Below are 25,823 nucleotides of genomic sequence, written 5' to 3'. Positions count from 1 at the left end.
CCCCAACTGACTTTTCTGTGGGTCAGCAACCGCCGACTCAAAACAGGTTTCCCGCCCCTCACATAAATAAAGACAATGCTGAAACCTTTTGGGTTTGACAATATTTTATTTAAAAATGAAGCCTGGCCAACAAGCCCCCATCTGGCCACAGCATCATAACACTCCTGTACCCCCCATCCTGACCCTAAATCTGAACCTATCATATACTGGAACCCCCTGTCCTGAGCCTTTCACATCCCCAAACTCCTGCACCCCCACATCCTCAGTCTTCTGCCACAACACTCTTGCACCATTCTCACACTGCAAATCTGTGTCCTGAGCTCATCACACTCCCTGCCGTGAACCCCCCACACACCCCAACCCAAACTCCTGCACCCTCACATCCACAAACCTGTTGCTTGCTCAGCACCCCAACCCACCACCTGAGCCCAACACTCCCCAGCCTGGAGCCCCCACTCTGAGCCAGCATCCCCTTTTCCACATCCTCCTGCATCCAAATTCCCTCTCAGAGCTTGTATCTCTCTCACCCTTTCCCACACCGAAATCCCTCATTCACACCCCAGAGCCTGCAGCTCTTGTCTCAACCCAGTGAGGGTACACAGCTAGACTGCAGGAGTTTTTCTGGCAAACACGCCCTTTCGGCAGCCCCTGTATTCCTGGTTTCACGAGGAATGAGGGGGCTTCCAAAAGAAGAGGGTTTTCCAACAGAAGGATCGAAAAAAAGCGGCAGTGTAGCCGTACCCTGAGAGTGTACGGAGAGAAGGGGAACAGAGAGGGCGGGGCCTCAAGGAAGGAGTGGGGTAGATCTTGGCTGGTCCTTACATTTAAAAAGTGATCTTGGGTGTAAAAAGGTTGGAGACTACTGAATTATATTTACAGCAAGTAGACCTAACAACTCCACTCCCCACATCCCCGTTCTCCCTGAAAGTGTTACTCAAACAGTTGTAAAGACACTGCAAGAACTGATTTTCCTAAACGACTCTTTTCGGCAACACTTTGCATGGCTATGTGGGGAGAAGACTGCATTTGTCAAGGCCAGAGAAAGTGATGTTACAGTAATAGAGAAGACAATGGGATAAAGGTTTTGCATGTGTGCATGTTAGGAAAGAATTTGCAAAATTTAGACCCAGCCGGGATGTGAGGATCTGCAGGGAAAGCAGAGAACTGAAGATGATGCCCAGATTATAAGCCTGAGCGACAGGCAGGATGCTGGTGTAGTCTAGAGCTTGAGAAAGGAGGGATGAGGGAGGATGTAAGGGGGAAACATTAGGCCATGCTGACCATATGAAGAGAGGCTAAAGCGACTGGGACTTTTCAGTTTGGAAAAGAGGAGACTGAGGGGGGATATGATAGAGGTCTATAAAATCATGAGTGGTGTGGAGAGGGTGATAAAGAAAAGTTCTTCATTAGTTCCCATAATATAACTAGAGGACACCAAATGAAATTAATGGGTAGCAGGTTTAAAACTAATAAAAGAAAGTTCTTCACACCGCGCATCGTCAACCTGTGGAACTTCTTGCCAGAGGAGGCTGTGAAGGCTACAACTATAACAGAGTTTAAAGGAGAAGCTAGATAAATTCATGGAGGTTAGGTCCATAAAAGGCTATTAGCCAGGAGGTAGGAACGGTGTCCCTGGCCTCTGTTTGTCAGAGGCTGGAGAGGGATGGCAGGAGACAAATCACTTGATCATTGTCTTTGGTCCACCCCCTCTGGGGCACCTGGCACTGGTCACTGTCGGCAGACAGGCTACTGGGCTAGATGGACCTTTGGTCTGACCCAGTACGGCTGGTGTGGTGTGGTGTTAACTGACGGCTGGGCACCCATGATGAGTTATCAGAGACAAGCTAAGAATTTTGTTCGGACAGGAGACAGGTCCACAGTAGATCTGTGAATTGTTCACATAGAGATGGTAGTTACATTTGTGTTTGCAAAGAAGATTGCCGCAGACGAGCTACTGAAGGAGAAGAGAAAGGAAGGGAAAAAGATGGAGCCTGAAGGAACCTCCACAGAAGGTCTGATGGAGGAATGAGGAGGATCCTCAGAATGACCAGTGAAGGAGCAACTGGAGAGATAGGAGGACAAGCAGTAAAGGACTGAGTTAAGGCAGTCAATAAAGGATAAGAATCAATAAGTGTGTGACTGACAGGTCAAGAAGGGGAATGGTATACTTGCTCCATTTTGTTTCAGGAAGAGGATTATTATAATCTTCTCTCAATGACTACTTCAGTGGAGTTCACATGGCAGAAACGGATTGCAGATCATGACTTCCATAAATTGTAAGGCTCTGGTAGCAAATGCTGCATCAAGTTCCAAATCAAGTATATACTGGTTTGCAAATTTATTTACTGACACTTATGTAGTTGCTTTGAATTTTCCTTTGCTTTTTATTTTTTTGGCTGCTGCATGAACTTCTCTCTGAAGAGAATTTTGCTTTAATTTTACATCCATTTTTATATTGCACTCCAGATAATGGTATCCAAGAACCTCTTGAGAAACCTTCTTTGAGATCTAGTGGAAAGAACATGTCTTGCTATTTCCATGCGTTAGGCATGCAACTAGGAACCCTCTGGTTACTGTGTCCTGATGTCTATCATTAGAAGGCAGCAAAGAGCAATGTGGAATATCTAAATGATGCTATACTTTCAATGGATGTTTTGCTTGCCCTTTGCACATTCAGATTATTTAACATTTTCCTTGGGATGTGATGGGGCTGACCAGGAAGTCTCCTGCCCTTCTGGAACATATATGAGATGTCACCTCAGGCTGAATATCTTTTGGAATTTTCGTAGCAACCCTGACCTCATTAAATTTACACGGTTGGTCATCTGCTAATTGTGTCCCCAACTCACATAACCTCCTGGCCAAAGTTACAGTATGGGGGCTAAGGACAGAAAGTGCACAGAGATACACATTGTAATGATTAGAAAGGTGGCTGGGCTCGAATTTGTAAGACCACATTTAGGTTCCAAGGTGATGATAGTAGCTGGTGGGTATAACACTGCTATGCGTGCAGATGACTGCAGAAGCCGTTTCTGCATCATGTAATGAATAAAGTGACAGATGTTCGCTGTACCCTAAGGTAGCTAGGAATAAAGCCCACTCATAAGGTTATTCTTTAGGAAATTATGTACTGTGAAGTATCCTGGTGATTCATTCTGCCTTCCATGCACTGAATCCTCAAGTTTCTTACTGTTACCATTTCTCTCTGATGCTAGCACCATAAATTACAAGTCCAGACCACTTCTATTTTCAAGACTTTTCTTTGGCGAGCAAGGGTACTCTGGCTCCTGGAGGACGAATTAGTCCCACAGCCCTCTGCTGTCACAGATTCGGTGCAATCGGCAAGTTATCTGGTACCGAGCCTGACGCTCAGACTATTTTTAAGAACCTGTCTCCTGAGGCTTGGTTGGCAATGACTGTTCTCTCGTATTTCATACCAGTCTTAGTGATGCATGTAATGGATGAGACTGCAGACAGAATTTGCTGTAGACACACGCAGAATAATACATCTATAGCAAGAGCCCCATGTACTCATTCGGAATAAATACTTCCCTCCTTTTCTGGGCTGATAGGAACCGGTTTATTTTAGGCTTCTACAGGATGAATGAAAAGTCTCTGTTCCAGTTCCACTCCTCTTGACCAATGTTTCTTAAACTGTGTTCCGTGGCACACCGGTGTGCCACGAGGCAGTCGGAGGTGTGCCATGGAGAACAGAGTTCAAAATGGCTGCCCTTAATGGAGCAGGCGACCTTTATTTTTCAAAAAATCCTTGGTGTTCCTCATTTAAAAAAAAAGTGATTGTTTGGTGCTCCTTGGTCTTAAAATGTTTAAGAAACACTGCTCTTGACTTTCAAATTGTTTGACTAGCCCTCCCACTCTGCAGTTAAGCATGCTTTTACTACTCCTGTGCTTTCTTCGGAGTAAACTAGTTCTGTGGCTCTTAGATCCAAAACATGTTCCATTTCTTACATGTTTACGTGGCTTCCCACTGGAAATGTAATGAAGAAAGAATAGCACAGTCTCCTAAAGAGGTGAACAGAGATTCCTGCCCACCCAGCCTGGCTGGTAGCAAATATAAAAAGTATAATCATATTGAGTTTCAGTTAGAGTTGTTGCAATTTCTGGCTTTATTAGTTGTTCCTTCTTGAAGGCTGTACAGGAGGTGTCCTCTCTAAGATCTCTGGATGGAGTAAGGTTGAAATGAACATCTCCTCATTGATGGCCTTCAATCTCTCCCCTGGTTCTAAATCCAACATAAATTATGCCAGAACCTAACCCTACGGTTTGTTTTACAACAGAAGCAACCAGAACTTCCTTCCAGAAATAAACAGTCTGACTTATTCTCAGTAATTCAAGAATAATTCAAGTGAAGTAAAATGGAATTGGATCAGCATAAGCCTGGTGTGAGATCAGATTCAGACCCAGTTGAACTTGACATGAAACGAAATGCATACAACCAAAGTTTTCCTTTCAAGAGTGTATATTCTCATCTTCATTCATATGAATGTCGGTGCCTGAACTCTAATTAATAATTATAAGACTATATTTACCTGGGTAGTATTCTGTCAGGCAGTTTGTGTGCTGGAATAGACACAGGTAACTTTTGCATTTGCCTTGCATAATCAAAGAGCCCTGGTAAATTATGGGAATAGAGCTGAGAAGCTTTACCTGGAAATTAAAAAAACAGAATAAAGCATAATACACAAAACTTACAACTCTCAGGCATTTACATAAAAAAAGGCAGACAGACTTACCAGATATTGATAATAAGCAATTGTTCATCACATACAACCACGTACATCTTCGGGGAAAGAGCTGATAAAGAAAAAAACAAATTGTACTCAACACTCCATGTTGTGTAGTACAGTAAATTAATTTATAAGTCAGAATCTAGATAGGCAATATAACATAATTAACCTTGTTATGATTTCTGTAGTAGAAATTGTCCTCAAATAAGTTAAACAGTATTTTCACAGATTTTGTAAATTAATGCACAGGATAAAGTCACTGCATATACAACCTTTATATTTTACAAACATATGCACAAAGGTATTGCATAAGCATGCTTGTAGTATACTTTTTAACATATACTTAATTCAGAGTTAAGGTTGACCTAAACTTTTTAAATTTTATATTTAAACTTCAAAATACACACCAGATTTAAGTATCAAATGGGGTAACACTCAGTAAACGCACCTCAAGTAAAATAAAACATTTCTTGTAAGACTATCTGAGAGAACCTTCCACTTTTGTGTGGTTACGCATTGTGCCTCAAAAAATAAGTAAACTGAATTCGAGTGTACGAGAAAGATGACCTAGCCGGAAAAAACAAACAAACGCAAACCCTGCCTGTGATAACTAAATCGGTCTTTGTGATCCTAAGGATCCAAATACACTTACTGGCCTCTAACAGGCCAGCACATTAAGGGCCAGGAAGCCTGGGACTAGTCAACCTCATTTAATTCACCTCATTTGTGCCATAATTAACTACATCTCGGCCTGAGTGGGACTAACATGGGGCAGTGACTGCCTGAATCACCTGGACCTCATAAAAGGGTAGAGAGCTCTCAGGGTATGTCTACACTACAAAGTTAATTTGAACTAACGGACGTTAGTTCGAATTAACTTTGATAGGCGCTACACTAGCGCTCCGCTAGTTCGAACTTAATTCGAACTAGCGGAGGGCTTAGTTCGAACTAGGTAAACCTCATTGTACGAGGACTAAGCCTAGTTCGAACTTACTAGTTCGAATTAAGGGGTGTGTAGCCCCTTAATTCGAACTAGTGGGAGGCTAGCCCTCCCCAGGTTTCCCTGGTGGCCACTCTGGCCAACACCAGGGAAACTCATCTGCCCCCCTCCCGGCCCCGGACCCCTTAAAGGGGCACAGGCTGGCTACGGTGCCCGTGCCAGGTGCAAGCCTGCCAGCACCCAGCTAGCAGACCCTGGCACAGCTCGAGCCAGCCACCCGATGCCCTCCAGCCCTCCCCCTCTTCCCGGGACCAGGCTGGCGGCTCCCGGGTGCTTGCCCGGGACCGCAAGAGGTGGGCACCCGCCTGGTCTAGTGCGGACATCGTGGACCTCGTCCACGACCTCCGCACTAGGCACAGGAAAGTGGCCGTCTAGGGCAGGAGAGCTGCCAGCCTGGCCACCCAGGAGCAGGTGTGCCTGAAAATCAAGGTGGTCCACTGAGATCCCCGACCCTGAGCCCTGAGTTTAGAACGGCCGTACTGGGTCAGACCAAAGGTCCATCTAGCCCAGTAGCCTGTCTGCCGACAGCGGCCAACCCTAGGGACCCTGGAGAGGATGGACCGAAGACAGTGATCAAGCCATTTGTCTCATGCCATCCCTCTCCAGCCTTCCACAAACTTTGGGCAGGGACACCACTCCTACCCCCCTGGCTAATACCACTCCATGGACCCAACCTCCATGAATTGATCTCACTTCTCTTTAAACTCTGTTCTAGCCTTCACAGCCTCCTGCAGCAAGGAGTTCCACAGGTTGACTATTTGCTTTGTGAAGAACAACTTTCTGTTACTAGTTTGAAGCCTGCTACCCATTCCTTTCCTTTGGTGTCCTCTAGTCCTTCTATTATGGGAACGAATGAAGAACTTTTCTTTATGCACCCTCTCCACCCCACTCATGCTTCTATAGACCTCTATCATATCCCCCCTCAGTCTCCTCTTTTCTAAACTGAAAAGTCCCAGTCTCTTTAGCCTCTCTTCATATGGGACCTGTTCCAAACCTCTGATCATTTTAGTTGCTCTCCCCTCTCCCACCCTCTCTCTTCCCCTCTCCCACCTCCTTTTCCCAGTCTCCCCGAGTTTTGTTCAATAAAGAGAGATTCTATTTTTGACCACACGTTTTCTTTATTTTGTACATCAGGAAGGGGGGCTAGGGAAGGGTAAGTGGAAGGAGGTGAGGGAGGAATGGGGTACGAGCCCCCAATGGGGAGGACTGGGCTGGCTCTGCGGGCTTCTGGGGGTGGAAGCTCTCCTGCAGCCCCCCAATTGCCCCCTCTCCCCAGATGGCAGCCTGCGGCAAGTGCAGCCGGTCTGATGGCCTAGTGCTGTGATGTGCCCAGTGTGGGCACTCAGGGCACTCCAAGCCAGGACTGCTTTGCAAGCGGGGCACCCCTGAGAACTGTCTGTCCGGGATGGGGGTCGGGTCCCTTTAGGCACAGCTCTCGGCTAGCCTGAGGCAGCAGCTCCACGCTCTAAGTCCTCATCTGATGCCGCCGGCACTGCTTCCGGCCAGCCTTAACCCCGGTTCAGGGTCCACTTAATGTGGACATGCTAGTTCGAATTAAATTAGTTAATTCGAACTAAGCTAAGTTAGTTCGAATTAGCGCTGTAGTGTAGACATACCCTCAGGAAGATGGAGGGAAGACCTACAGACAGACACAGACAGACAGACAGAGAAAGCTAAGCTCCCAAGGTGGGGGGAGGGCAGAGGGTGATGGCAGGAGGAAAAAAGATCTTTGGGAGGAGAAAGGAAAAATGAGGGGAAAGAGTGTAAAGGAAAAGGCTGCTATTGGTGAGCACACACAGAGAACTGCTTAAGAGATCCTGAGACGGCACGACTTTCTGACTAGAAGGCAGAGAACTGTGATTCCGACAATTAGCTGCCTTTTGAGGCTACCAGGCCAACTTAAGAATGTGGCATTTCCTCGTTTTGAGTGCTTTACTTGGTAATTATAACACTCTTCATATACTGTTTGAGAAGGAACATTCTATGTATTTAAAAAAACTAACAAGGAACTTTCATATTAACAACTTATTTGCTGGACAGCAGGATTCATTGAAATGCACTCAAAAAGGCGTTGTCTTGCACAGGGTGCACGTGAACAGAACATAGTATTAACATGCTCTTATGTTCTTCCTCAGATATGCCCATGAACACTCATGAAGGTGCTACAGGACTATTCATTGTTTTCAGAGATATTTTATGTTACACAACAATAACCTTAACTGCTGAAATATTAATGAACTTTATCTTCAAAAATTCAAAACCACCATACCTGTTCCATTGATGTTTCATGAAGCTCATTAAGATTCAGGGTGTAAATACCTTCTTCTGCGCCAAATATCAAGTACTGATCTGTAGAGAGAGAGAGAAATTAACAAATCCGGAGTTAAGGAAAGTAAAAATTCTATGTATGTGGAACTGGTTTAGCAAAGCACTGTTTCAGTGTAAGTAACTGAGGCACTTACATACATCAAATATACTTTGCTTAATTTTCTTTAGATCAGGAATTAGCAGGAAGCAGCAGTAATTTAAATAAAAACAAAAACAAAAAAAAACCAAGCCGCCCCAAGGGATTCTTCTCATTGTAGTTCATAGTATTGGCCGTAAGAACTACCGTTGGAAGAACCAATATTAACAATATAATTTAGGCCATTTCCTGCTTTAAAAATGAAGTTTAACGCATTAGTATGCACTACTTAACAGTTCTATAAAGGCCTTCTGCAGGTTCTATAACTGTTTTATAAGGTGTTAATGATGGTACTGTCTAGGGAGGTTAGCATGTAGCCATTTACAGTTAACCAATAAGCCTGGGCTCACTGGTTAGTCAATGGTTATATGTACATACACACACCCCCTTGTTGCCTTTGTATCAGATGGAGAGACAGAAGCGTGGATCTCTCTGAGATATCTCTCAGATAGAGGAAGCAGCACAGGATTCGGTGGAGGGGGCAGGCGGGAGCCATTACACGAGGGGAGCCAGCTTTTAAACCAGCTCTCATCATGCACTGGATGGATTATGTTCTGAAAACTTTCAGGAGAGAATTCATGGGATGAAAATACATAATGTACTACCTCTTGTATCTGGATTAATCCATGATGTTGCACAATGAATTTTTAAAGGGCACCCATTGAAAACCTTTGAAAAGCAAGCACCCATCTGTAAAAGTAAAATATAAGGTATTTAGAACAGTGAATGATACTTTCTATCAGCTCATAAATTAGGAAAATGGCTACTTATGTATTGCAAATGGCAGAGTCTTTGTTTTACTGAAGGAATAAAAGAGTTAGGGACCAGGTTATAATGTAGCATATGGGAGCGATTTCATCCCAATAAAACATGCCAGAGAAAGGAAAGCTCTTTTTTTTAATTGAAGATAGCCATCATTTCTTTCCCTCCCATAACTTTCCAAATACACATTCCGCAGCAGGAACAGAAACTGAAAAAAAGCTCAGTGTGAAATATGGGAGTATGATAAGTCACAGTAGTCTCAAGAGTTCTATCGTATTTCCAAAATGCACTGTAACCACCGCACTCCGGGTGTCCCTTTATTTGGGAACACCCGTGGTATGGACCCTGGCGGGGGAGGAGAAAGTGTCTCTGCGTGCTGCCAATCCCCCCACCCCTGTAGTGCAGCAATGGTCTCTACTGGAGGCTTTTCCCCACTGCTCCCACAGCAGTGGGAGCGGTTCCTGGGAGTGGCGGGGAATGCCAAGCGGCATGGGATGCAGAGCCCCAGGTAAGTGCCCCACCTCCATCCCCCTCATCCTCACTGGCCCAGCAAATCTTTAATTGGAAAACTCTGCTTCTCTGGGCTGCTGGACTGAAGAGGTTCGAGTGTATTTGAAATGTCATCAGTTGTTGCATAAACTCCACCCTGGTCTTGCATGCAGGGAGTGGAGGGACGAGCGCACACTGAGGCTGTATGGTTCCAGGCTGCACTGACCAGGTATGCCAAGACTGAAAGGGTGTCAAATTCACAAAGGTACAATCTGCCTGGCCCACTGGCTGAATTGTTGCTATCTTTGCCATATCAGAATGCAATCCTGCAGGTGAAAAGCAGCTGCTACCCTTTGAATCCAGATTAATCCAAAAGCTAAAGCCCCACACTGGCTGAAACCCACCCTTTTAATACTCCAGACTAGATTTCAGCAACATGAGAAAGCGAACTGTGGTGCCCAGGGGGTCGCAGTGAAGGGCCACCAGATGAACAGTGCTGTCAAGAGTGGCGGGTATTGGTGGGGGCTTTGATTTTTTCTTTGGTGCAGCATCTTTCTGGTGTTATTTTCCTCAGGGAGATGATGGAAACAGGTAGCTTCTTGTCCTCAAAGCCCGCTATTGCAATCCTGCCTACAGGAGCGAGGTTGATGCAACTCTTAGACTGAGCTGGCTGAGCTCCCCAAAGTGACATGCAGAAGGGAGATGAAGTAGGAGACAAAGACCCTTCCTTTTGCCTTTCTCGGCCTGGCCTGCTCTCTGAAGCTTGCAGGGCACCAACTGCTGCCAATGCCTCAGAAGAGGAAGTAAAGCAGAGGGGGCACTCTCCCAAAAAAATCAAATGCAATCTCAGGAGGTGGCTGAGAATTACAGATGTTTATTGTTGAACCAAGCTCAGAGTCAAGAATTTGACGTAAAAGTTTGAAGTTTTCCTTAGAAAAAACTTAGGAAAGCCTGGGAGATATGCTACTGCAAAACCTGATAAAATGAGACAAAAGAAGTGGCAGATAGGTCTGGTGCTGACCCCCAGCTACAAACAGTCTGAAGTGCCCGTTGTGATGGGTTTGTGACAATACAACAAATAGAAACATCTCCCTGCCAACGCATAATTCCTGTCAGAGCCAAACAGCTACCACTTCCAAGCACCAAGACTATTCCAAATGAGAGTAGCTTTACAGCAGCACGAATTTAGTAATTTAACTTACTGCCTATGAATCTACCTTAGCGAGATAGGGTCAATAGCTCTTAAAGGTTGAGAGCTCTGAAGCAACTCTGGCTGTTTGAGAAAGGGATTACATTGCCTAGAAACACTATGTGAAAGATGTGGATGTTTTGGAGATCAAGAACTTGTGTTAACCAGTGCTGCTTTGAAATGAATAAGTACCAGGAATAAAACTACCTGCATCAATAAGGTTTTGATAGCAGTTTGATCATCTCACCGCAGAAGGGTGATCACTTTTGGTCTCAACATATTATTGAGACAGACCCCTTAAATTTCCCACAATTTATAAGGCCCATTAAATCCAACGTTTTAGACTATTATGCAGAAAGTAGGACAAAACCATGCCTAAAGGGATGAAAACGTGAAACAGTATTTGACAGATTTGCTACTTCACACTGCAGCTGGCTCTCAGAATTGCCACTAGAAACTACCACATTATTTGGTCTCTCCATTGCTTGAATTCTTTAAATCAGAATTGGGTACTGTTCTAAAAAACTAACTGTAGTCAGACCATGACTACAAGTCTTAATGGCTGAAAATGAAACTCTGATAATATGCAGGGAAGTTGGACCGGAAACTCACAACTCTTCTCACACCTTAAGAGTCAATGAATCCCACCCTCAAAAGTTTTGCATCATGGCTCTGAAATGGTATAGGTTTTAATTCTTGTGATTTATGAGACATCAGCTGCTAGAATCATATGGGGGAAACACTGCTGTTCAAATGGTTGGCTGAGGAAGCCAAATCCTTTCAGATCTAGAAAAATTGGTTGTTCTTGAAGCAGAAAGAAAAGTTCTCTTTTTGTGCACGTGCAGATGCATAACCCATGCTCACCGCCTGCCTTTTTATTCCAAGAACTTATCTTAAAGCTCAATCTCTATCAAATGCAAATCTTAAGAAGCAGATATTAATGATACTCATTTTCAAATATTTTACTTTAAAAAACTATTGACACCGTTGTTTATTTGAAAATTAACAGATCTACAACTCCATTGAATATTCAAATCTGATTTTTTTTAGATTTCATCTTTTAATTTCTATACTGTATTCAACATTAGTTGGGATAGTCGAGGATTATATACTTACATGTACTTTAGGTGTGGGTGGAAGGCCATTACTAATAGGTTTCTAGAAAAAAACAGTGTAAACTAGATTAATAGCTACACACATTTTACTAAACACAAAATTAGTGTACAGATTAAACATTAAAACATCTTTGCTGCACAGTTAGACATAGTGCATACTTTAGTAGTTGTGAGTGCAACTACATGAGATGAAATTGGCAAGCCAATATTGATTCATATATCTGTATTAAAGACACCAGTGGCAAACTCCATGCAAATTTTTAAACACAATAAATACAGACATGCAGTACATTTTCCAGTTTAACACAGCACTTATTTAATGAAATGTGCTAAATAATTATAGGAATACCCAGTTTGCATAGAATTTATGTGAAGTGAACTTTTTAACCTTCATTATCTGTTCATGCTGCCAACTTTCCCATTTCCTACAGAGGAATTACTGTTCTTATGAAATTTATCTATTATTATTCCTTTAACTTCTACATAATTACATCATAAAATTTTCAGGTTAGAGATGTATCATCATCCAATATTATAGATCTTACAGGAGCATTAATTAGCTATTCAACATTCCAAACAGTTGCTTAATGTAAACCCTGCTTGATTAAATTATGTTGCAGCATTACATGCATTGTTTATTCTATATCAAAAGCATTTCATAAGCATCAAGAATAGTTATTTCTTTTAGTTCAGAGATACTTCAACAAACAATTGTCTCCTTTTTAAAACTGTGAACTGCCTCAAGTACAGAACTTGAGAAGGACACAGTCAACTTTATGTCTAGATGAATTCAAAAGACATGTAACAAATTGTTTCAGGAGTTATACTTCCCTAAGTTTCCCCACCAATACTTATGGTTTTAAAGTCACATTTTTGATTCTTTAAAATATGCTCTCCCCTCCCACTGTTCTGGTAACTCCTCTCCTTTAGCCCCCCAGCCCCGAAAAACCCTGACTAATGGCAAAATTTTCCAGAAGCAGCCCGACTGTAGTGCACAAACTGAGAGACCTGAGAGACCTTGAACCTAACTTTCAGAGGTGCTGACCACTCAGACCTTCCATCTTCGGAAAGCTTTCAAAATGGAATTAGGTCAAAGTATACCAAAATATACCAAGCCCCACACAAATTTAAATTTGTATTGTTTAAACATTTTTTTAAACTTGTATTTGTTTCTAGCCTCACCCTAGGTTTTTATCTTCACTACAGTTACCTCAATTTATAATTCGAGCCCTATTTATACACAAATTCCCCTAACTCAGGACTGGTAGTGCTTTTCACTGGAGCTAGCAGGCCCACCTGAGGGTACAGAATAAAGCTGGAGTTGGCACAACTCATCAGCTGATAACGGAATTACTTTGCAGCATGGACAGAGATTAGTTCTACATGAATGCTGTTAGTTTTCAATTTCCTTCTTGCAATTCCTCCCCAGTGCCCAGAAAGGACAGGCAGGGTCTTCCACAATTTGCATGGAAATAGCTGTTTATCTTACTGCTGAGCAAAGGACTCTGGGATACGTCCCCAGAGCAAGCAATTGCAATGCCAGTGTGGACACATCTACTGTGTTATTTTGCACTGTGGCCACTCTTTCCTGAGAGGAGAGGCTACCTTTAGAGGAATAAATTGGATATTGATAGCCCCAGCAAACTTTTCTATGAAGACAAATCCTTTAAAAGTTAGGAGTAAAAATATGTCAGCAACAACCAAAATCTCAAGAGCTCCAGTTGACCACTCCATCCTGATTCCACACTAACTCCTGCATATCTCCAAATATTCTCCTCGCCTGTTACATCCTTTCTGTAGCTCTTTCAGTGCCTTCTTTAAAAACGCCATCCCCATATGGCCAAGTCAGCCTCCCCACTCTAAAATACCTTCTCTGGTGGATCTTCAGAGCCTGGGGCTGCTACTGCTCTTGTGCTGAATAACTGCTGACACCAAAGTGTCATGTATTATCTGTTTAGCCTCAGCAGACAGACACTTGGATTTTAATCTTTTTCCTCAGAAGACCCATTTTATTTACTGTAGAACGGGCTTGATTATACCTTGGTATGGACAATTCTCTCCACTGTCAAGCAGCAGCAGCACTTAAACTGCAATCCAAAGCTAACTAGGCCTGGGGAGAAAAATGCAATGACTATATATGACCTTAATTGAGCAATGTGTTCTTCAATAACCCCCCAAACTGCAGAGGATTTATGCAGCTATTTCCTATAAACTTGAATACAGTTTATATATAGCCCTAGATGTTGAGTAACTAATGGAAATTACTCAAAGCTGACCCTGGCACATTGATAGGAAGAGAGAATTAAGGATTTGTATGTATTCAGAACTCTGTATCTCTTATGCTGCAATGAAATCTGCTTCCAGCAGGCAGTTTTTCAGGAAGTACAACAGAACCTTGCTAATCCACATCATTTTATAATCCAGACTAAAAGTTTCCCACATCCCCACCAAGATTTTACACCAGCGTTGCAGTGAAATGTTAAATTCCTAAAATTATTATTTTTACACATTACTAAGTATTATATAATTAAAGCCCAAATTGCAATTATCAACATAAATTAAACTAATTATTGCATTATATTTTCCTTAGTTTTCCAAGTTTTTTGTTTCCCATACTTACTAGTCAGTAGAATTCATTAATCTACATGATCTCTCATCATTAATATGAATTAATGAGGTTCTACTGTACTGTATAGACAGGACACATCAATAAAGTTTCACACAGACACACAAATCCTGAATGTACAATATTTATTACTTGTAATAAATGACAGCTCCTAGTAGCATTTAAAAATAAAATTGATATTAATGTTGACTGTTTAAATTTAGATAAAAACTGCAGCATAAACAGGTTAGCCAAAATGTTTTAGAACTTGTAAGACAAAAATCCATTCAGCAGTTATCAAAAACCAATCAATAATCATAGAATCACAGACATTTAGGACTGCAAGGGAACTTGATAGGTGATCTAGTAGGGATGTTAAGGACTAGTCGTCTATCTGATGAGCAAATGCTTATCAGACAGTCGACAGCTCACTCCTCCCTCCCCTTGCTGCCTGTATCAAATAGAGGCAAGCAAACGGGGAGAGAAGAAGGGTGGTAGTTAAAAGTGGCAGCGCCGCACAGAGCCTGGAGGGTCAGCTGCTCCATGTGGTACTGCCGCTTCAAATGCCGCGCGGAGCCCGGCGTCAGGCTCCTCATGGCATTTCAAAGTGACAGAGCCACGTGGAGCGCTCCGCCTAGGCTGACCCCGGGCTCCACGCAGAGTTCAAGCTTTGAAATGTACAAGAGCCCCTTCTGAGGGCTCTTGTACATTTCAAAGATGGAACGCGGAAGTGCCTATCGACTAGTCGAGTAGTCAGTGGAAATTCCATCAACTACTCGACTAGCAAATTAATCGCTACTTAACATCCCTACGATCTAGTCTAGTCTCCTACACTGAAGCAGAACTACATATTACCTAGACCATCCCAGACAGGTATTTGTCTAACCTGTTCTTAAAGTCTCTAATGACAGAGAGCCCAAAGCCTCCCAAGGTAATTTGTTTCAGCGCTTATCTGCACAGACAGAAAGTTTTTTCTAATGTCTAATCTAAATCCCTCTTGCTGCAATTAAAATCCATTGCTTCTTATCCTGTCCTTAGTCGTGAAGGAGAACAAAAGCCTTACTAAAGTCAAGATGCATCACATTTATTGCTTCTCTTCTCTCCACCAGGCTTGTTACCCTGTCAAGGGAGGCTATTAGGTTGGTTTGATATTGTGATGGATAGGATGAGTGCTGTCCTTTTCTAAACATCCCAGAATTCAGTAACTAAAGGGTTAAACCCAGGTTGTTAGAAATGTTGGCAAGGAGCCAGGAGAATCACTGGGACGAAAGTGTTGAGATTTGAATTGAAAGGGAATCTGCCTGCTGCTTCTCTTTAGGAGAGTTTTAAACCAAGAGCTGGGGAAAAACAATGAATAGAACCACAGACACACCCCATGCCCAGAAAAGGAATACTCAGGCCTAGAAATAGACTAGACCTTGAAGATATGGATATGTAAGTGATAGGGAATGTTTATTTAGACACAATCAGGTTATTTTCTTTGTTTTGTTGTTCAGTTAAACTCCTCTGTGTTGAGTCCATGTGCCTCTCCCTGCCATACACTGCAACTAAGTTGAATCCCAGGGAAGCAATTCTCTGTGTTTTAATCTGTTCTTTTCTCAGTTGCTTTGTAACACCTAACAGCCAAGAATGCTTTGCCAGGTATATCTTTATTTTGTTAATAAAATCACCTTTTTTTAAGGCTATGATCTGATTCTGGTGTCCTGGAAGGTAACAGGAGGTCTGTGTATGCATGCCTAAGACTGAGAGGTCAGCTTTACAGGCTATTTTTGTTTTTCAAGCTCTCTTGTGGTAAAAGAGCTTGGGCTACCCCTCTGAAAACTGTTCCCAAGTAATTTCTTCCTGGGTGGAAGAAGAGCAGATTTTTTTTCACTTGGGTGGTGGCAGCTACCTCCCAAGGTCAGGGGATCTGTGACCTTGGGGAGTTTTTAAATAGAAGCCTACAGAGGCAAAGTATTTTTAAGGTCGCTTGCAGGCCCCTCACCTTTTCCACTTGAAGTGCCACAGATGTGATCGAAAGATATGATTAATTCTTGAAAAATTCAAATTAATTTGTGACTTATTTATTACCTTATTTTCTTTTAAAATAGAATGGTTGATTATTTACACCATTACCTTCCCAGGTACTGAAGTTAAGATTACTGGACTAGAATTCCCTGGGTTGTTCTTATTCCCCTTTTTATACATAAGTATATATTAGCCCTTTTCCAGTTCTCTGGAATCTCTTCTATCCTCCATGGAGTTCTCAAATATAACTGCTATTGGCTTAGGGATCTCCTCAGTCAGTTCCGTGAGTATTCTAGGATGTATTTCATCAGGCCCTGCTGACTTCAAGACACCTAGCTTGTCTTAACCTGTTCTTTTCCTATTTTAGCTTCGGATCCCACCCCATTTACACTGATGTTCGCTATGTTAGTTGTCTAGTCATTGCTTACTTTTTTGGCAAAAACTGAAACAAAAACAGTATTTAATACTTCTGCTATTGCTGCATTTTCTTTGATTATCTTTCCCTTCCCATTGTGTAATGGGCCTATCCTGTCCTAGGTCTTCAATAAAACCACCACATGCAGCTCAGTCTAAGGAGTTTATTAAAAAAATAAGTAGAAAAATAGATTTAAAATCGTTACTTACCAGTATTTCCTTCTTTTCTTTCCTTGAAAAATTAGTGTCTCTATTTTCATTTGGCTGTTGATGTGGAGATCCCTCTCTGTCACCATTTACATACGAAGGACTCACTCCATTACCTTCACAAGAAACACTTAAATTACCAACAAAATAAATCTCTACATTCAATAAAATGTAATCATCCACAGACATGAATTTCAAGAGTCAAACTCTCTTTGGGCATTAATTCCACTGTCTTGAATGGCATTCCACCAGCAAAAAAATTGGCTCATTACTATTGTAATCATTTCAATCCTTTCAAGGCCCTTAAAGATCAGTAACATTTCTAATGGGTTTCCGTCTGAGATAGTATGAAATAGTCATCTCAAATCTCTTTGTATATATATAGCACACGTGGATAGAGGATAGTCACAGATTTAGATTTTCACTTTTCCCCAGAGAACAGATTTTCCCATTTGCAAACATGAATGCCATTCCAGTCCAGACCACATCGTTTGCTTTGAAGCAGCAACAGGAATTGCAAAAGTTGATTGTCTGAAAAGAGAAGCTTTATCACATGCATAACTTCATTTAAACGTCTACATTTGGGAAATTGGTCATTTTTTCTTTTCTTTTAACCAACAAAATAATTATATAGCCCCAGAACTTTCCTCCCCAACCCCAACTCTCTCCCTAAACTTCTGACTTAATACAATCTACTTTTTAAGCTAAAGGAGTGCAAAATTCACTTCAACCTTACCCATGGAACGACTATGGTGCCTCCTTAATATACATCTCTATCTATAATTTTATCTATACATTCTACATCAAAATTATTATCACACTTAGGTCGCTAACAAAAAAAGTTATGTGAATGCGAGATCTACATTTTACTGAAAGGCATTTTAACCACATTTTGTAATTTAATACTATGTCTTTCTTACGCGTATAAACACAAAACTGTATATTGCCTAACCAATTATATCCATACCAACCCTATATTAATCATCAAAACATGTGAACATATAACCACTACTCATGGTCAGAGTAAAGGCTGAATATCGGTTGTTTAACCTGACGATAGCCAAAAAACACATTTCTGTGGACAGAGGAAGTTGTAGTTAGAAATAAGTGAAGTGTAGATGAATGTTGAATAACACCTGCTTATTCCCTTGGATTTTTTGTTTGTGTTGGAAAATGCAGTATAAGAACCTTAACTCAATGTTAATCATTTTTATGCAGCTTAAATGCATTTCTAACTGCTTAATCTTTAAATGCATTACATAACGGTATGTATATAATAACGTGACAGCAAGGGCACGGTGGAAACAGTAAGATGCCCTACAATCCAAGAATGAGGCTGATCCTGCATGTGTTTAATACTGGGAAAACTAACAAAGCATTTGTGGAACAGGCCGTAAGCTCCATATCAAACACCAAAGAAATCCTTACAAACAAATAGGCAGGAAGCACAAAGGACTGGTATATAACTCATGAAGCCCATTCATTTGTTTAATTGTGAACCTCTGATGCCAAGTTCTACTCTCAAGTATGTCCACACAATTCCAATTGACTTCAAGGGAGTTTGCGCACTAGGGCCGAATGTGACACTTAAGTCTATGAAAACCTACAATGCTGCCAGTTATTACGGTTTCACCATAGTTCACCTGGAGAATGTTGCCTAAGAATTTGATCCTGTCCATACTGCCATCAAGAGGGATTCTGCCAATGACTACACTGGGAGGTGTTTTTGGACCAGATAAGTTGTAGTGTACACTCTGACTGCAACTGGTTTCCCTGTACTATTTTTGCTACTTGCCCACAAAACCACACATTACCACAGGACGGGTCATGTGTCTAAGGATGTAGAAGTAAGTGGAATTATACACTGCTTGGGGTCAATTGTGTTACCTATAGGATTAGGCTTCGGAGGAGGCAACCGAGGAGGGGGTGGTCTAGGTGGAACTTGTGATGCTGATTTTGCTGGACTGTCGGACACGGGACATCTCTTGATTGTTCCTTGATTATCATCTTCAGAAGAATGACCTTCCTGTGGTATGCAGATGGACTTAGGCTGAAAAAAAAGTACAAGCAAAGTAATCTATCTAGGCACTTACACTACACTCATCACAGTGTACTGATGAAGAAAACGCTATGCTCCATTAGGCAAAAAAACGTTTACTGCAGAAAAATGCACAGCGATAAAAAAAAGTTTCTTGTATAGGTTGAACCTCTTGTAACCAGAACACAATGATCCAGCAACATCCATGGTCCAATAGGACGTTCCGGTCCATGAATGTTCCTGGACCAAAAAGTCCCAGCAGCCAGGAGTCCGGCAGCAGGAGGATCAGTAGCTGGGAACCCTGCTGAGGCAGAGAGACCTGCCAGGCCGGTGGGAGTGGAGCCAGCAGCCCTGCTTGGCTGGTAGTAGCAGGGCTGGCAGCCGTGCCAGGACAGCAGCACAAGTGCGGTAGTGCTGGCATGACCAGGAACTTTGCTGGGGTGGTGGCAGCAGGGCAGCAGCCCCACTAGGCAGGGGGGAGGGGCGGGGTTGACTTCCTCCTAGCAAACTACCTTCTTTGGGACCAATAGGGTCTCAAGGGTGCCGAACCAGAGAGGTCTAACCTGTATTAACATAAAACTCAAATTATTAGGTAGCGCACTGAAATCAGGATTGGCCTGCTGAAAGATCATTACTTATGTCAGGCTTTGCTTTCTAGGTAGCCAGGTCTAGTGGTTGAAGTAGTGGTCAAATCCAGATATAGAGTCAAGGCTGGGCCAAGAGCAGCAACAATAATACCAGGGGTCACACGACGGGGCAGGGTCAGAACTGGGGTTAAAGTCTGTGGACAAGCCAAATCAGGGTCAGAGTCAGAAACAGGAAGCAGGCTGATGCTCAGAGTCAGGCTGGAGTCAGTCTCAGGGTCATGAGGGAGGTGCAAGGCTGGAGCAGTCACAGTAGGGCATGGACAAGGCTGAAGTGGGTTGGAGCAAGGCTCAGGCAAGGCTGGGGCAGGAACAGGCACCTATTAGAGGATGAAGTTTTGATGCTAGAACGTAGAATTCCTTTGTGCCCGTCTGCATAGCTAAAAGCAAGCATAGTTAACACACCAATTGGGGAAAACGGACACACAGAATAAGATTTAGGGGTTGCGGTTTTTTGCATCTTTTAATTTACTTGGAATGTATAATGAAATTGCAAATCAACAGTAAATAAAAAAAATGAATGGAGATTGCCTATCTCCTAGAACTGGAAGGGACCTTGAAAGGTCATTGAGTCCAGTCCCCTGCCTTCACAGCAGGACCAAGTACCATCCCTGACAAACATTTGCCCCAAATCACCTCCGCAAGGATTGAACTCACAACCCTAGGTTTAGCAGGCCAATGCTCAAACCACGGAGCTATCCCTCCCTTCCTCTCTCCCTAACAGTGTTCGTGTAAGTGACAGATTTTGAGATCTGCTCTGCTCATACAACTGTTCAAGAATTCCATCACTGCATTTGACGTTAGCAGTCTGACTCTTGCTGAGATGGCCTCTTTGGTGAAAATTCCTTCCTCCTCAGCCCCAAATCCTTGAAATACCTGCTCTAATTCCTCCCTCAATATTCATGGTACAAACACCATTTCTGCATTGCTGAATACCACAAATCTACATTATACACATTTTCCCAAATTAGAGAAGTGCACAAATATTTGAAAGATCAAATCTCACCTTCATTAATTCGGAAAAAAAAAAGTTTTGAGTACAGTTTTCAGAAGTGCCTAGATCTTAAGTCAATGGCACTCCTAAGTCACTTTGGCACTTATGATTTTTTTTTAATCTTTTTAGCATAGTTCTCCCCTAATGGGATACAATAGAAAAGCCTGCTTACCTTTGGCGGCAACGGAGGTGGCACTTTAGGTTTTATTGTCGCACTGCAGAGAAAGTAAGTACAGATCAGTTAGAAGTTATCCACATACAGATCTCCAACACTGCCTCACAATGCTTTATTCTTGATAAGGTCACTTTGGATTTATTTTTAACACACCATACAAACAACTGAAACTAAATGAGCTTTCTGATCAGTATCAGTGGTCTTTCTAAATACTTGCACTATGTTTAAAATAAGTGTTGTATCTGAGGCACAGGAAGGAGCAATCAGGAGAAACATAAGTGCCCTTTGGAGACCTCTTAGAAGTCAAGAGTGACACAGGTTGAACCTCCCCGGTCTGGCACCCGTGGGACCCAGGGAGGTCAGTGCTTTCCTTGTGGCTGCCCTGTGACCGGGCTCTGGCATGGGCTCTCAACCCTGCTGTCCCAGGGTCTCCTGGAGTTCCCGGCAGGGACACTTCGCAGCTGCCAGTCCTGCTGCCACAGAGTGTTCCCTGGGTTCCCAGCTGCTGGCGGCTCTGCTGCGCCAGGGGTTCCCCAGCTGAGCCACCTGGCCACTCAACCCCACTGCTAGGGCCGCTCCACTGCCACTGGGGATTCCAGCACCTGCCTCTTCCAGTCCCACTTCATCTGGGGGAGGTTCACTGACAGAGGATGCCTGGTCACCCTGGCCCCACTGCCACCGGGGGTTTCCTGGGGTTCCTGGCTGGGATTATTCCCCAGCTGGGGCTGGGGCTGGGACTCCCCAGTCACTGGCCCAGCTGACGCTGGGGGTTCCCTGTCCGGGGCGGGAGCTCCCACCCTATGCCTGGCCCACCAATGCCAAGGGTTCCTCAGGTGGGGATGGGGCTCCCAAGCCACCTTGTTCTGCTAACGCCAGGGATTCCCTGGCCAGGGTGGGGAGGACTCCCCAGATGCCACCTGTCCCAGCCAGGGCTCCCTAGCCCCTGTGTTGATCCTGCCTCGGGGGCTCTTTGGTCCAGCAACATTCAGGGCCCTGTTGGACCACAGGCTGTTGAGGCTATGAAGGACTTGTGCAGAGGGAGAGTCTTAGCAGGGAGACACAGAGGACACAGGGTGAATCCAGCAGGTGTTAAAAAAAGAGGAAGTTTAATAGTTAAATGGAGAATAAAGGACACTAGTGGATTGTACTACAAGGTATTTATTGAGTTTCTGATCGTGTGGAATGATGATGATTATACAGGATTATGATGGGATGGTGAGGTGTGAGGAAAACAACTACACATGTGGGAACTCCACACAGGGGTACTCTGGCCGAGGACAGTACACACTAAAATGGCTGTTCATGTAAAGCTGGCCTGTCGGGAAGACTTCCCACATTGCTGGCCCTGAGGCCACTGACTGGCTGAAGCATGTGATGCCTACTTAAACCCTTTTATTCCTTTTTTTAAAAGTTTGTACATCCTGGAGAATTGGTCTCAAATCAACAAGATAAAATTCAGTCAAGTGCAAAGTACTTCACTTAGGAAGGAAAAAAAGCACATCCACAACTAGTAAATGGGGAACAGCTGGCTAGGTGGTAGTCCCGCTAAAAGGGATCAGGGGGTTATAGTGGATTGCAAATTGAACACAAATCAGCAATGTCATGGAGCTGTGAAGAGTAATATCCTGGGGTATGTTAACAGGACTGTCATATTTAAGATAGGGGAGGTAATTATCCTGCTATATTAAGCACTGATGCTATCAGGAAAACTTTCCAACTATAAGACTAGTCAAGTTTTACAATAGGCTTCCATGGGAGGGTATAGAATCCCCTTCACTGAAGGTTTTTAAGAACAGGTTAAACAAACACCTGTCAGGTTTACTTGGTCCTGCCTTAGCCCAAGAGGCTGGATGTGATGACTTTTCGAGGTTCCATCCAGCTCTACATTTTTACCATTCTATCATTCTATGACCTGTTTAACATATTTTATGTTTTGTATTTTGAACTTTTTCCCAATCTTTACAGCACTACCTGTCCATTTGCTAATAATTATGATGAAGACAGCAAATAAGTGTTTTTGGATTTCACATGGACCTGATCACTGGCTTCTTTGTATCAACTATATGCAAAGCAGCAAATGTGCTCCTAGCATAGTATTAACCTACTATTCGGTAATGCACTGAGTAAAATCTTCATGTTTTTCCTTTCCCTGCAGAATTCTGCATGGACCTGACTTCTCACGAAGCAAATATTCAACAGTCTGGTCTTGAAGAATAATGTATCAGCATAAAATGAAAAAGCTATTTTAAGGTATTTTTTCAGCACGGTGTTGGTAAAGTATTTGCTACGTTTTTGGTCTTGCATTCTTGCTTTGTTGTACAGCCTGTTCTGTTAAAAACAATATTTTTATTTTGGAAATATAAAATATTGAATGGGAACAGTTTTGAGAATGCAGCCCTGATATTATCTTGAATTTTTGCAAAGAGTTTTAACTGCTTTTGAATTATTCTGCTCCAAAAATAAGTGTTAGGAAAATATCCAAGAACATTTTCGGAACACTCTTATTTTCCCTGTTTGGTTTGCTTAGGGCTTTCCAGAGAAGTTCTATCCCTGTATAATGTCAAATTGGTTTTGGTTTGGAGAAGGGGAAGTAGAAGATATGTTCAGAATCCAAATCATACTAGGAACCTTGTTTCATCTTTCACAACTCTCTCGTTTACTCCTCACACAAATCCTTCGTATTGTATATATAAGTAGAAATCTTGAAAATGTTTCTTTATATCCTTCTCTGCATCTCAGGCAAACATCACCAGAGCCTGATGAAATGCATCCTAGAATACTCACAGAGCTGATAGAGGAGGTATCTAAGCCTCTAGCTATCATCTTTGGAAAATCATGGGAGACAGAAGAGATTCCAGAAGACTGGAAAAAGGCAAATCTAGTGCCCATTTATAAAAAGGGAAATAAGAACAACCCAGGAAACTACAGACCAGTTAGTTTAATGTCTGTGACAGGGAAGATAATGGAGCAAGTAATTAAGGAAATCCTCTGTAAACACTTGGAAGGTGGCAAGGTGATAGGGAACAGCCAGCATGGATTTGTAAAGAACAAATCATGTCACACCAATCTGATAGCTTTCTTTGATAGGATTAACAAGTCTTGTAGATAAGGGAGAAGCGGTGGATGTGGTATACCTAGACTTTAGTAAGGCGTTTGATACAGTCTCACATGATATTCTTATCAATAAACTAGGCAAATACCACTTAGATGGGGCTACTGTAAGGTGGGTGCACAACTGGCTGGATAATCATACTCAGAGAGCAGTTATTAATGGTTCACAATCCTGCTGGAAAGGTATAACTAGTGGGGTTTCGCAGGGGTCTGTTCTGCGACTGGCTCTGTTCAATATCTTCATCAACGATTTAGATATTGGCACGGAAAGTACGCTTATTAAGTTTGCAGAGGTTACCAAGCTGGGAGGGGTTGCGACTGCTCTGGAGGATAGGGTCATAATTCAAAATGATCTGGACAAACTGGAGAAATGGTCTGAGGTAAACAGGATGAGGTTTAATAAAGAGAAATGCAAAGTGCTCCACTTAGGAAGGAACAATCAATTTCACACATACAGAATGGGAAGCGACTGTATAGGAAGGAGTAGAGCAGAAAGGGATCTAGGCGTTATAGTGGACCACAAGCAGAATAGGAGTCAGCAGTGTGATGCTGTTGCAAAAAAAAGCAAGCATGATTCTGGGACGCATTAACAGGTGTGCTGTGAGCAAGGCACGAAGTCATTCTTCCGCTCTACTCTGCGCTGGTTAAGCGTCAATTGGACTATTGTGTCCAGTTCTGGGCACTGCATTTCAAGAAAGATGTGGAGAAATTGGAGAGGGTCCAGAGAAGAGCGACAAGAATGATTAAAGGTCTTGAGAATATGACCTATGAGGGAAGGCTGAAAGAATTGGGTTTGTTTAGTTTAGAAAAGAAAAGATTGAGGGGGGACATGATAGCAGTTTTCAGGTATCAAAAAAGGTGTCATAAGGATGACAGAGAAAACTTGTTCATCTTGGCCTCTGAGGATAGAACAAGAAGCAATGGGCTTAAACTGCAGCAAGGGAGGTTTAGGTTGGACAGTAAAAAAAAGTTCCTAAATGTCAGGGTGGTCAAACACTGGAATAAATTGCCTAGGGAGGTTGTGGAATCTCCATCTCTGGAGATATTTAAGAGTAGGTTAGATAAATGTCTATCAGTGATGGTCTAGTCAGTATTTGTGGGAATCCAACACAACTTCACCAAATGCAATCAGGATGGAACTGGTGGTACGGAGTGCTCTGGGGACACCTACATTGCATTGCAGAGATGGACGGAGCCATCCCACTTGAACAATCAGCGTTACAATTTTGCACACAGTTCCCAGACCATATATAAGGGCCAGGATTCAAGAGTAAATTCTATCACAATCTTCGCTTTGAAGATAACAAGTGTGTGTGGGGGGGGAAAGGCCGGGGGGGGAGGGGGTGTAAAAAAATTAAAAATGATCATGTTTGAAAGACCAAGAAAATCCTTGGGTTCATGATTTTTTCTAAATATATCACTCATCTCAAATAGTGAATATGCCTCCATTTTAAAATGGTAACTTATAATAACTAATTGCACGTGTAATGCGTTATCAGCTGTCTCTGAAATCATGTACCACAAACACAATTATCAGTATGTCACCACTTCTGTCCCCACATCACCTGTGAAAACCTTACTCCTCCCAAATGCTATATCATGTCATATGTCAAGCATCCTCCTCACAGCCGCCTCCCATGCCGCAATAGCAGTAAATCAGTAAAGTACATCATTTGTAGAAACCTTGTCCCTCTTCGCTAATGGCTGCCCTTCTCATTTAATACCAAGTGGCAAGCTCATAATTTTTAAAAACTTTGATAAAATACATTGCCTATAGCATTAGAACAGCTCATGTGAGCAGATTCAATTTTAAAAAAAGATAGCTTCTCTAAAAGAATGTTAATAAAAAGATTTGCAGTTC

General features: G+C 42.6%; 1 protein-coding gene across 4 annotated transcripts in view; it reads right to left on the bottom strand.

The window, feature by feature from the left end:
- Window positions 1–25,823, bottom strand: part of MAP4K3 (mitogen-activated protein kinase kinase kinase kinase 3) — a 140,179-nt gene that overhangs the window by 30,823 nt on the left and 83,533 nt on the right. For all 4 annotated transcript variants that reach the window (XR_012903069.2, XM_075925807.2, XM_075925808.2 and 1 more), the window contains 8 exons: window positions 20,849–20,891; window positions 18,888–19,050; window positions 17,004–17,116; window positions 11,769–11,810; window positions 8,818–8,902; window positions 8,018–8,097; window positions 4,755–4,815; window positions 4,551–4,668 (listed from right to left, as the gene is read on the bottom strand). Coding sequence is in view for 3 of the 4 variants with exons in the window: in XM_075925807.2 (XP_075781922.1) it covers window positions 4,551–4,668; window positions 4,755–4,815; window positions 8,018–8,097; window positions 8,818–8,902; window positions 11,769–11,810; window positions 17,004–17,116; window positions 18,888–19,050; window positions 20,849–20,891 (705 nt within the window). In the remaining variant the exon portion in view is untranslated. The remainder of the gene's footprint in view (window positions 1–4,550; window positions 4,669–4,754; window positions 4,816–8,017; window positions 8,098–8,817; window positions 8,903–11,768; window positions 11,811–17,003; window positions 17,117–18,887; window positions 19,051–20,848; window positions 20,892–25,823) is intronic.

This window comes from Pelodiscus sinensis, chromosome 3, assembly GCF_052426305.1.
Source record: "Pelodiscus sinensis isolate ZL-2025 chromosome 3, ASM5242630v1, whole genome shotgun sequence".
In the NCBI taxonomy this organism is placed as follows: Eukaryota; Metazoa; Chordata; order Testudines; family Trionychidae; genus Pelodiscus; species Pelodiscus sinensis.
The sequence above is the reverse complement of the archived record's forward strand: the minus strand, read 5'-3'. Positions and strand labels throughout refer to the sequence as shown.